The sequence below is a fragment of the Oryx dammah genome, unplaced genomic scaffold (genome assembly GCF_014754425.2).
Source record: "Oryx dammah isolate SB20612 unplaced genomic scaffold, SCBI_Odam_1.1 HiC_scaffold_18, whole genome shotgun sequence".
In the NCBI taxonomy this organism is placed as follows: Eukaryota; Metazoa; Chordata; class Mammalia; order Artiodactyla; family Bovidae; genus Oryx; species Oryx dammah.
Window position 1 is genome coordinate 43,541,958 of NW_024070202.1, and position 17,850 is coordinate 43,559,807.

The window sequence follows — 17,850 nt, forward strand, 5'->3', positions numbered from 1 at the left end:
ATTTCATCATAGCCTCTGTACTGACCTGAGGAAAACCTGGCAGACCTTTCTCTGAGTTTGAATCATAAACTTCTTATGGTCTTTCTTATATCCTTGTTCAATAGAGAGAACGGTTAGAGAGGACAAGAGTAAAGGAAAGGAATGACTGTTTTAGAGATAATTTACGGTAGTATAGGCAGGAAGTTATGTGGCACCTTCAGGAATGAGGGACTATGGAGGAGGAAGAAAAGGATAATATGGGACAAGTCCAAGATTGCCAGCTTGGGTGACTGTTCATGCCTTTTATAGATTCAGGGACTGTTGAAGGTAAAGCAGGCTTTACAGGAGAGATACTAGCATGTATTATTGGAGTCCTATAGAATGGCCAGTACAGATACAGATAGGACACTTGGGCTTGGCCTCAGGGGAAAGATGGGCTAATTTAGAAGCAGATTTAGAAATCTTAAACAACAGGAGGAGCCCTGGGGATAAATAAGCTCACCTCAGGGGAGTGTGACAGTAAGAGGAGAAAGGGGGCAAGGACAGAGGAAGCAGGTGTGACCGATTCAGCAGCATCAACTATTACCTGCTTTAGCAAGTCAGCTGTCCAGACAGACACTGTGCTGTTCCTGCAGCTCTCATCCAATAGCTGTTGGTTTAATGATGAGTAAGTGAATGAACGAGTGAGTAACAGAGAAACAAGGGACCCATGGGGCTGAGAAGTGGAGATAGTAGAGGTTAGGGTGAGAAAGGCAACACTGCCAATTATTCTCACGCAGACGGAAACTAAAGCCATGAGACTGAAGGAGACCCCAAGGGGACAGGTGTAAAGGGAGAAAATAAGGACTTAGGAGTGAACGCTGATCTCATTAAAAAGGTAGACGCTGCAGGTTCTCCACGCTTCTCTGCAAAACATTAGTCATCATTAGTCAGAGCAGCCCATCAGCAGGAGCAGCGGCTGTAGCCACAGTTTGACCTTCATCCACACAGAGGGAAGATGATATTCTGGTTCTCCTTCATGTGGGAGGTAGATGAAGATAGAGGAAGATGAAATGTCAGCTGTGATGAAGTACCAGGTTCAGCAGGAGCACGTTACCAGCCAGGGACGGGTATCTCGTACCGTAAAACATGGTTCTGCACTGGTTAATCCCATTAGGAAAAATTTAGGTGCAGCCTTTCCATTCCCCACTAAAGCAGGACCAGGGGTGAGCATGAGCCCACAGCACCAGTGAGTCTTCAGAAAGCAAACCAGATCCACCAAGTTCCTAAGTGGGTCTAGGAGACATCAACATGATTTATTTGTCCTCTGCAGGGGACAGAAGGTGGTTCAAGCTCTTTCAAACCCTATTTATCTTTACATAATGAGGTCATTAGAAATCTGAAAGCTTCCATTTTGGAGGCTAGGTATCTTTTTTTTTTTTAAGTGACTTAACGATAATGGGAAATTATTCAAAAATAAGCTGACAACTTAATGGAATTCTGTTCAACTGAAAAGTATTTATTGTGGGGTCACTAGGAGTTAATTCTTAACAAATTCTTAGCAATAATTCTTAATTCTTAGTTTTGCCAGTGAAAATTGTGATTCTTGCCTTCACTAATTTCCTTAAGATTAAAACCAAAGCAGATCATGATGTTTTTTAGCTCAGAAGTCATCTAGTGACAGGAGAATTTAAGGGCTGATTTACCTCCTTCTCTGAAAGATCTGTATCACTTCTGATGTTCACGCACAGGTGGCAGTTAAGTCGTCAGCTCTATGATGATCCAGTGAGACACATTCTGTGTCCACATCTGTAGAATGAGAAATCAGGTGGCTAGAGGGTCCTCTTTCCCCACACACATTGTGCTATCAACTTATAAAACAGTCTTCAGGAACTAAGCATGGCAACGGCCGGCAACCCGGAAGTCTTCGTTTCATCCTGTCGTCTCTGAAATAGGATGAAACGATGACATTTTGGGAAACTCTAGAGTTGTGAAAGGTTTTGTTCTCCGCCCAGCACACCTGACTTCTTCAGTTCCGGATGTCTTTTTCTATCCTACCCTTTCCAATTATTCTAACCTGTCCTTGTAGGACTTGACAAGGTCTCTGAGTTAACTTCCTTCCCTAACTAGAACAGCACCTTGGGATTATGCCCCTTCTAGGAGAATCCCGGGGACGGGGGAGCCTGGTGGGCTGCCGTCTATGGGGTCGCACAGAGTCGGACACGACTGAAGCGACTTAGCAGCAGCAGGGGTGCCTCTAAGGTACAGATGAGAACATACTAAGTCAGGGTGTGTGTGGTGACTCTCAACCCCGACAGCCCGTGGCATGTGTCCCCAGGGGGTCACTGCTGCTGCTGCTTTCTGTCCCATCGACTGTAAAGCCGATGAATAATGCCCAAATAGATATTGCAGATCTACTTGCTCATCCGGCAGATCTTAGGACAAGATCACGGCAACTAAAATCGCATAAAAATCTGTCATTGTTCCGTGATACACTGTTTGTTGGAAAAGAACTCTAGACTTGGGGTCAGCGAAGATGGGGGCTTGAAGTGGTTCTGCCACCTCCCTCTTGCATGCCTGTAGGCAGAACACTGCCAGAACCTGCTTTTTCTGTAAGATGCATGTAATCATTCCGTACCTGCCTTCTCCCCCGGGATTTCATAAGGAATATATGGCGGTATACCCCAAACTGCCATTTAAATTATAAACTGCTAAAGAAATAAACTTTTTCTCAGAAATTATTTTATTTTAGTATTAGTAAAAATTCATTTTGATTTTTCTTTTATTCATGCAACAGACGTTTAGCGGGCACCTGCTATATGCTAGGTGCTGCATTAGGAACTGGAGAATCAGCAGGAACAAAACTATAGATACAACCCCAGTCATCAGGGATATTTTAAACTCATGGGGAAGAAAAAGCATTATCACAAGAAGCAATATTCTTACCAATTAGTGACCTTAGCCATGGAAATGGGAGAGAAGAGGAGCGTTGAGAGGTTCATGGAGCTGAAAGTCCTCTAGTCCTGGGATTTGGTTTAGAGAGGCCCTGGGTGCCTTCCCTAAGAAGTAACCCTAGGAACCAAGATCTAAACAATAATCAGGGGTTAACCAAGTGCTGAGGGAAGGGAAACAGCTTCAAAGACCTCATGGTGAGAGGGAGCCTGGACAATCTGAGGGACTGAAAGAAGGTTCCTGACACTACAGTAGAGAAAGCAAAGGAGGTGAGAGTCCAGACCAAGTCAAGTCTAAAAAGATGGTTGGGAAACAAGTCAGGTTCTGTAACCAGTTTTCACTTTGTTCTTCCCAGTACCAGGAAGCTGGTTACAAAGTCTTTAAGTATAGGTGCAACATGATAGGATTTAGGCTCTGAAAAACGATTACTGTGACTATATTGTGTATAAAAGATGGAACCAAGTGGCAGTAGTTCAGGCAGTACTTAACGGTAGGATGGTACAAGGCTTCCCAGATGGTGCTGGTAGAGAACCGGCCTACCAGTGCAGGAGGCCTAAGAGACCAGGATAGGGAAGATCCCTGGAGGAGGGCACGGCAACCCACTCCCGTATTCTTGCCTGGAGAATCCCGTGGACAGAGGAGCCTGGTGGGCTGTAGTCCATAGTGTCGCCAAGAGTCGAACACAACTGAAGTGATTTAGCACGCATATGCAGATTCAGATACATCATTGGAGGTGAGAACTGAGAAATAATGGGCTTCCCCGATGACAGAGGATGAAATGGTTGGATGGCGTCACCAACTTGATGGACATGAATTTGAGCAAGCTCCGGGAGCTGGTGATGGACAGGGAAGCCTGACATGCTGCAGTCCATGGGGTCGCAGAGTCAGATACAACGGATCAACTGAACTGAACTGAACTGATGGCTCAATGATAAAGAATCCACCGGCAGTGCAGGAGACACTGGTTCAACCCCTGCATCGGGAAGATCCCCTTAAGGAGGAACTGGCAATCCCTCCAGTATTCTTGCCTGAAAAATCCTGTGGACAGAGGAGCCTGGCGGGCTACAGTCCATGGGTCACAAAGAGTTGGACATGACTGAGCACACAAAAACTGAAAACTCAAAAAAAGTAGGAAGTAATAACCACAGGACTTGAAATTAAGTTGAATTGCAGTAGTACAGTTGAGATATATTTAATACTGTACTTATTCTTTGAATCAACAGTTCAAACCATGACCCAGGGTAAATGGTGAAATTTTCCTTGTCAAGACATTATGACAAAGTACTTACAAAATTTCCCTACTTAATTTAATGACTATTTATTTTTCTCTAAGGCACTTTTTTTAGTTTTATTGAGGTATAGTTGACAAATGAAATTATACATCATGGTGATTTGATATACATATACATTGTGAAAAGATTTCTCCCATCTAGTTAATTAACACATCCATAGTTGTTAACACTGTATTGTGTAATGAAATTTGCTAAGAGAATTCAAATATTCTCACCCTCCCCCCAAAATTATACTTTTCTCAACACTGACACCATGACCAAGCACTAATGCTATTGAACACTATCTGCCTTTGATCCCTTTTCCCAGTTAATATTATGACTCTTACTTTTTTTATATATCAGTGAGAAAAAAATTAGCATGTTTACTTGAAACCTGTAGCAGAATAACAAGGCTAATGCCTGTAACTGCTGTGCCTTTGAAGTTTATCCCAGTCTTATTCATAACATTAATTGGAGAATTCTTTCATTAACCAAAGGCAGGCCACATGCTGTGCATTTTGAAAGGTCAAATCTCTGAAAGAATTGTATTTCATTAAGGAAATCTCAGCACTGGTATGAATAAAAATAGCCTCTACTTTAAAGCAGGGTGGCAAATACATGCCCACATGGCTCACATGCCACCCTTCTGTCCTCCCATTTCCATGTTTGGGATGCTAATTGATACAGTATGATTTTCTGCTGAGGCTTTTGAGAATCCTCCTCAACACAGCTCTCTAGGCAGTCAGTTGATCAGAGTTGGAGCTTATCTGTCATCCCTGTTTTAAGGCTGTGTAAATCCCCTGTTCCCCCCAAAACAAGTACTCTAAGGGCATATTTATTTAGTTTTTCCTCCCACCACAAATAAGGTTTGCCAGCTTTCATCTCCACGGACTTTGGGTCCTTGTCTTCTTAGCCCACCTGAGCTCACAGGCAGCTGTGGATGTTTCCAGTCAGCTGACTGTCCTGCCTCAAGCACCAGTGTCTCCTGTTCTCCACCCCAGAACTTTCTGTGGCACTACAGGTGCTTCCTCAGCCTTACACAGGGCTAACCCAGAAATGCAGGAACGTTAGCACCCTGGAAGAGCAATACTCAGTGAGGAGCAACCATTTACCCAGTGGGAGAGGAGGGTCAGAGCCAAATGCCCTGGCCGCGCCACTCCACAGGAGAAGGTTCTGATGTGTGTTGCCCAGGGGGAGTCTCAGATTGGTCCCCAGTTCACTTTCCACATTCTTTATTTTTGCTTCCTGGGGTAACCCAAGTCCTCACATCAGGGCCTGCTTTTGGGAAAACCCAAACTAAAATGGGCATCTTCTGTCTTCATGTTATGTGAAACATCGATTCACAGACTGTCGTCAGTGAAGTACCTCCTAATGATCCTTGGACTGAGATATGGACTCTGACCCTCCACTCCAGTCAAACCACATGTCCTTCCTCTGTGCAGAGTCCCACAGGACAACCTGAGGGGTGAGAATGGGCGGAGGGGGAGAGAAAGAAACAAACTCAGCTGCACCTTCAATTCCCACCACAAGCAAACAAAATTTTTATCTGTTTTGTGATTGATTGAAAAATACATTCCAAGGACAGTCCTATTTGTACTTTATCTCTGCCAACACTGCTTAAGTGATGCTACTTAGGGATGCCGGAACTTTAAATGAAGATGGAGCCTTAGCTTGTTAAGTTAGAGCAGGAGATAAGCGTCAGTTCTGTCTATATTTCAGATATTAGTTTATAAATAATAATATATAACTAAATCATACATAATGTTATATTTGTATATATAACTCATAGACAAATAGAGATAAAATTGTTCTTTATAAGAAGTTCTATTTAAAATCACATCAGGGCAATGAATTGTCTCTGTGCTTTCTCTGAACTGCTCAGTAAAGTGCCAAGAATACTTAGAAAAGAAAATGTCAGGGATTCACAGATTCTAGCGCTTATAAGACTGCTGAGATACTGCTCAGTTGTGCTTAAACCTCTTCCCTGCTAAACACTCACCTCTCATTTCCCTACAGCTCTCTTTCAACAAATTCTGAAGTCTCAAATACCAGAGCACAGCATAACAGAAAGCAGAGAGGCAAGGGTGATGAAAAATTGTCTCCTGGGGCAGTGATACAATTACATTAAACACCAAAAATGGAGGTAGAGCTATAAGAAGCCTTTGGGGTAGTATATAGAGACAATCTCACAGTTTTATAGCACAAATGTTTCTTGCCAAACGAAGCAAACAAAATTACAAAGTTGTGTCAAAGAGAAGGCTCCCTATAGTCCAGAAAAGCTAAGTGACACCATTGCCAGTGAAAGTCTGGTTACAAGCTGTGCACATGTGTTCACTGTTGTATGAACTCCAAACTGGGCATGATTTCACACAACTGAGTAAGCAGCAATCAGGCCATGAACCTGGATCTGGATAAATCTTCCCTTAAAAAAAAAAGAAAAGTAACACCCAGCATGGAACATACAACAAAAAGCTAAGCATGTTAGAAAGGGATAATTATAATTAGCCTTCAAGATCAACCTTCATGACACTGAAATAGATTTACTGTAGACAACAGAAGAAACTGAGAAAACATGCTTGGAATCCTCCAGTGCTAGAAGGTATGACATTTGAAAAAAAAAAAACAGAAATGGACAGAGCAGGTTGAAATGCAAAAATCAAGCAAAGTGATGCTTAACAAAGTAAGAAGGTCGTAATAAACAAACCTGGAGGATTGTAATCATCTCAGAAGATTATGTTCACTAGAATCAGTAAAATGTAGAACTGATTGTTGTTGTTTAGTTGCCCAGTTGTGTCTGACTCTTTTGGGACCCCATGGACTGTAGCCTATCAGGTTTCTCTGTTCATGGGATTTCCCCAGGAAAGGATACTGGGGTGGGTTTCCATTTCCTTCCTAGGCTATCTTCCTGACCAAAGGATCGCACCTGCATCTCCTGCATTAGCAAGTGGATTTTTTACCACTAACCCACCAGGGAGTCCTGTAGAACTGATACTGTAAGCAGTTAATGGTGTCGAGACCCAGTTGAGCAGTTTCCCAGCTACAGAACAGTACATCTTCAGCTTTGTTCCATCTTAATAGCAATCACATGTACAATACTCTTCTACCAGTAATATTGATCCTTATCTCAAGATCCTTAATCTGCAAAATCCCCTTAGCCATGTAAAGTAACACAACCAATTTTAAAGACTAGAATGTAGGAGGCCATTATTGTACCTACAAAATCAAGCATAATGCTATTTCTGAAAAAACTACACACATATACTGACAACCAAAATTCAAAACCCCAAGATAGTTTTATTAATCCTTTTATACCATGGTTATAATGGTATAAAAGGAATTGTAGGAGGAGGAATCAAGGTGGCAGAAGAGAAGTACATGGAGCTAATCTTCCACAAATACATCAAAAATGTGGAACAATTCTCACAGAATATCTTACTGAACACTGAGAAAAGGAATTGTGCTTAGTCATGTCCAACTCTTTGTGACCCTACAGACTGTATCTTGCCAGGCTTCTCTGCCCATGGAATTTTCTAGGCAAGAATACTGGAGTGGGATGCCATTTCCTACTCCAGGGGATCTTCCTGACCCAGGGATTAAACCCACATCTCTTGTGTCTCCTGCACTGGCCGGTGGATTTTTTACCACTAGCACCACTGGGGAAGCCCGAACAAAAAGAATAGGTGATTGTTAAAAACAGGTTAGTTGATTAAGTAATTATTATATAAATAGTTATAGGAAAATGTAAATCTAGGGACAATTTTAAACATTTTAAAAATCATGATATTGAATATAATCATTGTAAACCGGGGATACAGTTTACATAGAGCACAAAGACTGTAGAGTGAGGTAAAAGTGGACCACCTTACTTCTCTAACCAGGATAGAAGGAACTTAATGGAGAATCATAGTAGGATGAAAATAACTATTTACTTTGTTTAGCAAAGCAAAACAAGCCATACTCCATATTTTGGGGCTTCCCTTGTGGCTCAGCTGGTGAAGAATCCCTGCAATACAGGAGACCTGGGTTCAATCCCTGGGCTGGGAGGATCCCCTGGTGAAGGGAAAGGCTACCCACTCCAGTATTCTGGCCTGGAGAATTCCATGGACTGTATAATCCTTGGGGTCGCAAAGAGTCAGACACCACTGGGCGACTTTCACTTTCATACTTTCATATAGCAACAGGGAACTTATAAGACCTAAAAAGGCAATTTAAAAGACCTTAAAAAGGAATGTTAAAAGAGTAAAAAACTTAAAAAAACTAAGAGAAGAAAATAATATATCCATTGTGACAATAAATTGTTGAACACCTTTCTGAAAAGTGGGCCTCTGTTTTGCAGAAAAAGAATTCAGAGTACATCAAAGCCGTTAAGTGGAGCAATGCACCATTTTAAATTGGTAAAATGTAAAGTGCACATTTATTTAGTTCCCACCGCAGTAGTCCCTATTATTATCATCTTTGTTACAGATAAGGAATCTGAACCTTGATCAGGGGACTCACTCACGGCCACCCAGGCATAAGCCATAATGCAAACCCAGAGCCTCACTCAGAGCCCGGAGCTCGATCCTGGTGTACATGCCCTGCCAAGTATGTGTGTGACCACACAGCTAGTGACAGGTGGAGCTGGGACTAGAGCCCAGGTCAGCGCCATCCCCCCTTCTGTGTGTATAATCTCTCCACTGTGCTGTGCCAGAAGTTGTTTTTCTGTTCTTATCTTTGTCTCATCCCCATGAACCAAACATTTTGACACAGGTTACTTTTATTCTCTCCTCCAGTTTCCCTGCATACTCAGAGCCCCTACAAACCCCCATTGCTTTGCCACTCTCAGCCACTATGAGTAAATTCTCCTACTCAGTCCCATCCCTGCCCCATGAGGTCGATCCTGCTCTGGCCTCTTGATAAGGACTTGGATGCTGGTGCTCTCTCAATTAGCATTAATTTCTCCCCTTTGCACTCTGGATCCCACCTCTTATCTCCTCATGAAATAATTCCACCAGTTATCTCCTTTTCTCCTCAATCTTCAGACTCTGTCTCTGTTCAGGTACCATCTCATCTAAATGCATGCTTCTCCAAAAGGAAATCTTCCCTTTATGGGCAGCTTTATTCTTCCCATAGCCACTATGACACTTCTCAGTTCCGCTTCCTCACTTCCCATTCATTCAGATCCACTGAAATCTGATTTCTGCCTCTGTTCTAGCAATCAGCTGCCACCACTGTGGCCACCTGTGACCCTCCTGTTTGACAAACTTCTTAAGGCCTTGTTTTATGAGTATTTCTGTTTACTACTTCTTGAAACCTTTTTCTTACTTGACTTTCAGTTATATCTCAGATACTTTCATTCATTCTACATACCATGAAGTGGTCTCTTTTCATGCCACACAATTTTGGTGTCTTGTTTTAAGTTTAACCTAACATATATCTCTAATCCTGATAGCCTCTATTAAGCCCCAGACAAGAAAGCCAACTACTACCTGACTTTACCTGAACCCAAATTCACGAAGGTTGAGATTTCAAAATGTAGTTTGACTACATTTGAATCCAGACTCCAAAGGCACCTCAAACTCATTTTGCCCATAACCTAACTTTCTAGACTCCATTCAAAGAAACCTTTTTCCTGTATTTTGTATCTCAGCTAATGAAACCACCTAGTTTCCCAAGTTAGAAGTCATCACGGATTTCATCTTCTCCTTTATACTCCTCCACGCCAAGCAGATCATCCTGAGTATCTTGTGACTCTCTTTGTTGCTACCCTCCTCACTCTTCACTACTACTATTAATTCATTAAAATGTGTCTATTGAAGTATATGCTGTGTGTCAGGCATTGTGCTAAGTACTGGGAATACATTGTGAACAAAATAGATATGATCTCCCCCAGTGGAATTTATACTCTAGAAGGAGAGATGAGCATTAAACTAACAATCTTACAGATACAATTACATAAATATGATTTCATAAATATATTTATAAATAGTGATAAATTCCATGTGAAGAAAAATAGAGAATGCAATGAAAAATTATTGTGAATGACTTAGACTTAAGATGAAGGGTCAGGGGCATCTTCCCTGAGGAGGTAGTGTTTAAGCTGACACATAAAGAAGGAGCCAGAGATGATTTGGTGGAGGGTTAAAAAGGATAGGTAAATGAAGGAGATTGTGCAGAGGCTCTGTGATTAGAGAAGCCTGGCTTATAGTCAATAAATTTCAGTGAGTGAAAGGAGATAACCCATGAGGAAATAATTCTGGGGAGAGTGTGTGTGTGCTAAGCTGTTCAGTCATTTCTGATTCTTTGTGACCCTATGGATGGTAGCCCACCAGGCTGCTCTGTCCAAGGGGTCCTCCAGGCAAAAATACTGGAGTGGGTTGCCATTCCCTTCTCCAGGGGAGTAGTAGGGACAAACATATAAGTCCTTGGAGGTTTTGTGTTTTATTATAAATGTGTGGGAATCCATTTAAGGATTTTAAGCTTGATCAGATTCAGTGACATCAGCAAATTTACTGTAGCTTCAGTTGAGGTAAAAGTGATGGTGAGCATGGATTATAATGATGACTGTAGAGATGGAGAGAAGTGGGTTTGAAATAGATTTTGGTGGTAGAATAGACAAAAGTTGATGATAAGGAAATGAGGGAAAGAGATTCAGAATGACTTCAGGTTCCTGCCTTTAACATTTGGAAAGGCAGGTGAAATTTTCCCAAATATTGAACACCTAAGACAAGCAGTAGGAGGGAAAGCCGAAGCTTCCATTTTGCCGTGTTGAGTCTGTGGTGCTTGTGACACACTCACAACTTAATAAACATTTATTTAATGTTGGTGTAATTTAATGACTAAGGTGTCTAATCTCTCTTAAATTACTTAAAGATGTTTTTAGATGGGTTTCTCAATAGAAGAGAATTTAACGCTACATATCCATTATAATAAAGGAAATTGTTCTCAGAAATGGACTTTTCCGTTTGCAAGAATGATATCTTTCCACATTCCCATTGCCAACTGTTTACAGCTCACCATAAGCACATGGAGTGGTTTCTCTCTTCTTTGCCCTCCGTCTTGTTCACAGCATAAGCCCTTTGTAGTTGCTAATATTTTTAGCAAGCCTCACCTCAGTCTGAGTTTTAGCCTCACTGACACAATTCTTCCTCTTCTAGTGTGTTGCTTTACTCCTGTTGTTTACTCCTGGCCTGCTTTATTTTGAATGTGTTCTTTATGTAACTGAGTTTATCAGAAGACAACACGTGCAGGCTTATCCTTTCTTGATACTTGCTGGGAAAACTTGAAATGGTCAGATTGCTCTCTCCATAAAGAACAAAGCCCTGGGGAGAAATGGCCTTCTGAAAAACAGCTTTATAGTGTTTAGAAGTAAAACACTTTTATTTAAAAGATGCAGAAAAGATCATTTTAAAAGCATTGCAGAGAACGTCTTAGCTCTCCACACAAAAACGGATTCTGTAGGCCAAAGATGGCAACTAATTTGAAATTTTCTTTGCAAACTGAATAATTTGCTTGACTGAAACATGGTGATGTTGAGGTTAAGGTACCACTGGCAGTATCTTAATGGAAAGGTTGTTTCTTAGCCTAAGTCAGTTTCATTGAGAAAAAGTGCCCTTTTACTGATATGAAACAGCTTAGACAAATTTTCTAAGGTAACTGCAGGGTTTAACTCATTTAATGAATTTTAATAAGAAATACATGATCAGTCAAAAACCTGAAAAAAAAAATGAATAACACTGAACTAGTTTTAATGGAAATTAGCTCATTACCCTGCTGGCTTACATTTACTAAAGGCTGAATTTTTGATGGAAAATTTGCCAGGCTGTGGGAAAATGGGAGGATCTTTAAATTAAAGATTAACTGTATTAGTGGTATTTTTCTCCCTTAAATTAGCCTTAACTGGAGGCTTTTTAAAACCTTGGGCCTTTCTCCCCTTTGGGAAACTTAAAAAAAAAAAAAAAAGATGATTTTCTTCTATAGGAAGAATTTCTCACTGTCCCTGAAATATTTTCAGGAAGTAGTTAGGGACATGAATCTCCTTTATTAGTCACAATACTTCATAAGAAATGATCATTTAAGAGATGGGAGGGTCTGTGCAAGTGGCCAGGTGGGTTTTCTGACCTCCAGCAGGGTACCAAGTTCAGTTCAGTTCAGTCGCTCAGTCGTTTCCGACTCTTTGCGACCCCATGAACTGCAGCACACCAGGCCTCCCTGTCCATCACCAACTCCGGGAGTTCACCCAAACTCATGTCCATCAAGTCGGTGATGCCATCCAGCCATCTCATTCTCATTCGTCCCCTTCTCCTCCTGCCCCCAATCACTCGCAGCATCAGGGTCTTTTCCAATGAGTCAACTCTTCTCATGAGGTGGCCAAAGTATTGGAGTTTCAGCTTCAGCATCATTCCTTCCAATGAACACCCAGGGCTGATCTCCTTCAGAAGGAACTGGTTGGATCTCCTTGCAGTCCAAGGGACTCTCAAGAGTCTTCTCCAACACCACAGTTCAAAAGCATCAATTCTTTGGCACTCAGCTTTCTTCACAGTCCAACTCTCATTACCCAGGTCTTATATAAAATGTTCCCTATATAGGGTGTTCAAATTTAGGAAATGAAAATGTAGACTTCCCAATTAAATTGAATTTCAGATAAGTAATTTTTAATATAAGTATGTCCTATGCAGTATGTCTCATGCAGTCAGTCTACAGGACATACTAAAAAGTTATTCATTGCTTATCTGAAATGCATATTTAACTGGGCAACCATAGTCCTATAATTTATTAAAATTGTATTTAGTTGATATGTAAATTTGATTTAACTTTCAGTATGAAACTGGTTTTGCCTTCTCTCCTCTTCCATTTTTAAGCATCAGAATTTCTTGTTTAAGCTATTTGTACTTTGTTTCTGTTTCTCTGCCCATCTAATTGTGCTTTTACATGAGGAATTAAAAATATATTTTAACTTTATTTCTTGTTCTAAAGAAGACAGATTTTAGAGATCTAATTCAGTTTTGTGCTTCATATTAAATGCATTGAAACTTCCCTATTGGCTGCATCTAAATTTTCCCATTTATTCTCTTACTCTTTTCCTTTTTAAAATGTCCCTACTCATGTTTCAGTTAGCTTATAACTGCTTCTTGAGGTCTTTCACTTTTATTGTCTTTAGAGTTAGAATTAAATAAATGTTTGGATTCATACACAGACACATCAACACTCTTCAATAAATGATCGATGTGGAAAACAGGTCAAGTTATTATAATAAATAAAATAAATAAATTTTAATTCTATAAGAGAATTATAATATTCTACTTTCTATAGAAGTAGGGGAAATAAAGGCCAGAAATAAACTAAAATATAAAGCAAGTTTTATTAGTTTAAACAAAAATCTCTTTTTTATGAATTTGCCTTTGTAAAAAGGACTATCAGCTCTGAAAGGCTTAAGAAAAAGCTATCTATATTCCTCATCCTGTATCCCTATGAGTGTAGGTGGTGAGACACCCCAAAGTAATTGTCTCAACAAACCAAGCCTGTCTTCTTCTGTGATCTATTTTGGCCAGAATGATTTCAGAAAAAGGAAAGTTTCAGAAATAAGGATTTAAAAGTTCTTATTTTGTTTGGGGGTATTTTATGTTAATTGCAATAGACTAGATTTCTTAGAGGTGTAATCCCTACAAAAATTTATTGTACATTTATAATCATTTGACCCACGTTAGTATAGCATTTGACCTACATTATTTGACCCATGCTATTATAGTATTTATGGAGCTCTTCCAATGAAGCGAGCAGAAAACTAGAGATTAATCATGTAGAAACGATTTTATCAATTAATTGGGCCAAAGTGGGTATACCCAAAATAGATGTTTTCTTTTTTTTCTTTATTCTTTTGCATTTTTATTTACACAATTATCAAAACAGCAAACTGCCAACCAATTAAATCTTTAAAGAAGAATTGTGTACCGTTTTATATAATTTTTAATTGTAGGATAATTGCTTTACAATGTTGTATTGCAAAATAAATGTTTTCTGTTCATCTTCATTTAAGTGCTTATAGCATGATTGCTAATTTGCCAAAGGAACTCTAAGACTCATGTAAGTTATTTATTTTTAAGGAAATCTAATCTGATACTATATCTGCTACCTAAAATTACTTACTCTGAAACAAGCAGCTTCTCTCTAACAATGACTCAGAAAGTGAAGCTATTGCTTCGGAGATTGAGGCCTCTTCCTCACAACTCAGCATTAGGCATATTTCAGAAACTGCCATAATGGGCACAGTGGAGAAGTCCTGGGTCATGCCAATAGTCTGAGGTCAGACTGAATAAAACCACCTCAGAAGAAGAGGAAGCCAATGTGCCAGTGATGACAGGTGGTCAAATTAAATGGCCCTCTCTCCTTGTCTGATCTTAACCAATGTCCCTATCGTGCCATTTCGGTTCTGGCACCGCAGCTGCCAAGAGGTCCCATGATTATACATTTTCCCCAGGAGGAATAATCATCTTTGAAGATAATGCCCCATGTGGAGATGAAAGCTCCATAAAAAGAAACCATTTTCAATACATCTGTAAATCTAAGAAACTCCCAGCACCTAGCAAATGTAAAGCAGCAAATACTCAAAATCCATTCTGGCACTGCAGGAAGAAGGAAAAGGAGGAGCACAGAGAAAGCAGAGGCAATCACTGAATGTTTTAACATTGTGAGAATGTATAAACGACATCTTTTCTCAAAAGAACTGTTGCTGACAATTCCATGAAACAGCAAATAAATTTTATTTAAACAGCAAATAACTATTATTCTTCAATGAGAATAATAGTTAATTGGCCAATAGGTCACAATGCTTTTCACTTTTATAATTATTAGTCAAATTATTTTCATTGGACTTTTACAGAATGAGTCAAAAAGATAAATATATTTATTTATCTGTAATTTTACTCTCAGCTATTATCAAAAAGGATGTGATTAAATCCTTGCAATTAAATTATAATCAAGCCACACATTGAATAGAACTTTTTTAATAGTTGGAAAGAGAAATAAGAACATACATACAGAGTATACAAGAAAGTAAGCCAATTTCACCCATCTCCTTAGGTGAGATAGTTGTTATACTTCAGCATTAAATTTAACTCTGTGTTCCAAAGAAAATTGAGGAACATGATGGCTTACATGCTTTCACTCTTTTCATAAAATGCAGCATCAGCTATTTACAACATTTGTGTTGAGGTGCAATTAGTATTTAAATTAGTATTTATACTGTGCCTGAGTTGGATTGCTTCAGCATCTAGATAAGTGTGTGTCTAGTTTTCTGTGGATATTTCCTATAAATGGAAATAGTCAAAAATCATGGCCCATTCTACGCCAGTCCAAGTTTTAAAAGTAATAAACATTACGTGGCATATTTTCAACATTTCATTTTTTATTGGGCATTTTATCAGACACCACCTAATATTAACATGAGTGAAGTCATTCAAAGAGGGGAGAGATGGTATGAGAAGAAAGTAATTTTGTTCTGTATGCTAGATTGTGTTTTAGCTTGCTGAGGTCAGTGTATGATAAAATAATAACAATAAAGGAAAAAGGAATTAATCTGTCCTTTACTTTTAATTATCTTAAAGGTCATTCAGATCCAACAAAGTCAGTTCAACCATCAAACCATTTGTGATTATTAAAAGAGCTCAATGAGTTGAAAAAGTCCTGTCTTTGATGATACATGATTCACTCAATTAACAAACATTTTTAGCCGCTTCTTCATGAAAAACATTGTGCTGTCACTAGAGCAGAGGGATAATAAAATAGATATCTGCTGTAGAGAAGTCAGTGGGAGAAACAGCTCATACGCAATTATAGTAGAATCTATTCATGATATAAGTATATACATTATTTATAAATGTAGGAGTAATGAAGGCTTGTTGATTGATTTCTAACCACATAAAGCAGGTACATAAAGCAGAATTATTTGTTATACTATTCACAGGTGTTAACCTTTAAAAGTCTTAATTTCTATCTATATTCTCTCTGTCTGTGCCTCTCTACCCCCCTCACTGTTTCTCAGTTTCTCTCTGTCTCTCTCTCCCTCTCTCTCTCTCCCCAGCCCACCCACCCACACCCAAACCCACACCCACACACAGCTAAGGCTGTGCCACAGAAATCCCCAAGGAAGACTCAGCCTTAGCTCTTGTAAAGTGACTGATCTTTTGCCACACAGTTCCTCACCATCACAGGGCTTCAGAATCCTCAGCTTCCGAATAAAGAAATATTCCTAAAATCATTAATATAATTCCAATAAAATTGGTCCCTTTGAAAAAAAACTGTGCAGCCAGGCAGAATGTGTTGTTGTTATTTACTGTTAACTTATATAAAGTACTTGCAGTTGTCTTAATATTATGCTACCTGTAAGTGGTAGTGGAATGTATTTTCAAAGTTCATATATTGTTTTCTTTATTGCAGGTTTCTTTTCTCCATGGAAAACCCCAAAGCCTGTAAGTTGAAATTCTTCTTCTTTATTACTAGTTATGATTACAATTCCACTAAGTAAGATTTGAATTGGGTAACCTCAAAATCCCTTCCTCCTTTGAGATTTTTGATGTCAAAAGAACAAATTCTCTGTGAAAAACTAACTTGTCTTACTTTCCTATAAAGATTGTTCTGTTTTTTAACATTTTTACAAAACAAGCGTTAACACTGTTCAGTATGGTGTGCTGAAAATTCTTTAGAAACCTTTGTTTTCACCATCAGAAATACCATCGTTTCTTACTGCATTGAATTTTTAAAACAATACAAATTATAGACCCAGATGTCTTGACCTACAAATTAAATCTGATCCTCAAGAAATTTAGCTGTATATATATTTGTGTTTATATTTACATTTGAATGCATACAGAGCTAAATACATGTGTGTCTGTGAAAAAAATCTGTTTTTCCACCATAACTGACAGTCACTCAAAGTGGTGCTCTGAATTTTCAGAGACTGGTGATCTCTGCTGTCACCTAGTCTCTCTGAACCTAGTTTCTTTATCAGCTGTCCTGAAATGTTGATGCTAACGTAGGAGACTGGTGTTTTATTAATCTTTTTGTGACACAAGTTTAGCCAAGTTGCCTTCCCAGTGGGAGATGATCCTTACTTGCCATTAGACTGACCCTAGTTTGTCCAAGTCCCAAGAGCTGGGACTAGCTTTCTGGGGTCCCATTCTATGCTGTGTTAGAATAGCCGGGCCTAACTGAGATGGCTAAAACCCACAAGTGGAAGAGAGCTGTGGCAAAGTGATTCAAGTTAACAACAAAAAACAAAACAAACAATTTAAAAAAAAACTCAAAATCTCAGGGAATCACGTCTTCCACCTACTTTTCTTTCCTCTCACAGTAAGTAGCTCTGACACCAGTGGCCCCTGGTTTGGCCAGTGAGTAGGGACTTCTTGGGTTAATTTTATGCTCCTCTTTCCCCCCTTTTACTGAAGGAATATTTGAGTGCTTCATTTTCTCATTTTAGAAATGGACATAATATGATTTTGCATATTTTTCAAGTGCAATAACTGGCTTAGTTGAATAACATGGCTTTAAAATTATTTGAAGACATGTGAAAATAAAATATTATTGAGCCCCGGAGTATGCCTGAGGTCCAGGTTTCTCTCAAAGAGAGATGAGAAAACTGGGAGCTGGTGATGAGAGGTCCATGCTCTCAGAACTTTCACACCAAGCGTGTCCT

At 39.5% G+C, this 17,850-nt stretch overlaps 1 protein-coding gene across 1 annotated transcript in view; it reads left to right on the forward strand.

The window, feature by feature from the left end:
- MAGI2 (membrane associated guanylate kinase, WW and PDZ domain containing 2) overlaps positions 1–17,850 on the forward strand; it is a 1,493,747-nt gene that overhangs the window by 1,273,985 nt on the left and 201,912 nt on the right. The window contains exon 11 of the mRNA XM_040260742.1: positions 16,596–16,627. Coding sequence (XP_040116676.1) covers positions 16,596–16,627 — 32 coding nt within the window. The remainder of the gene's footprint in view (positions 1–16,595; positions 16,628–17,850) is intronic.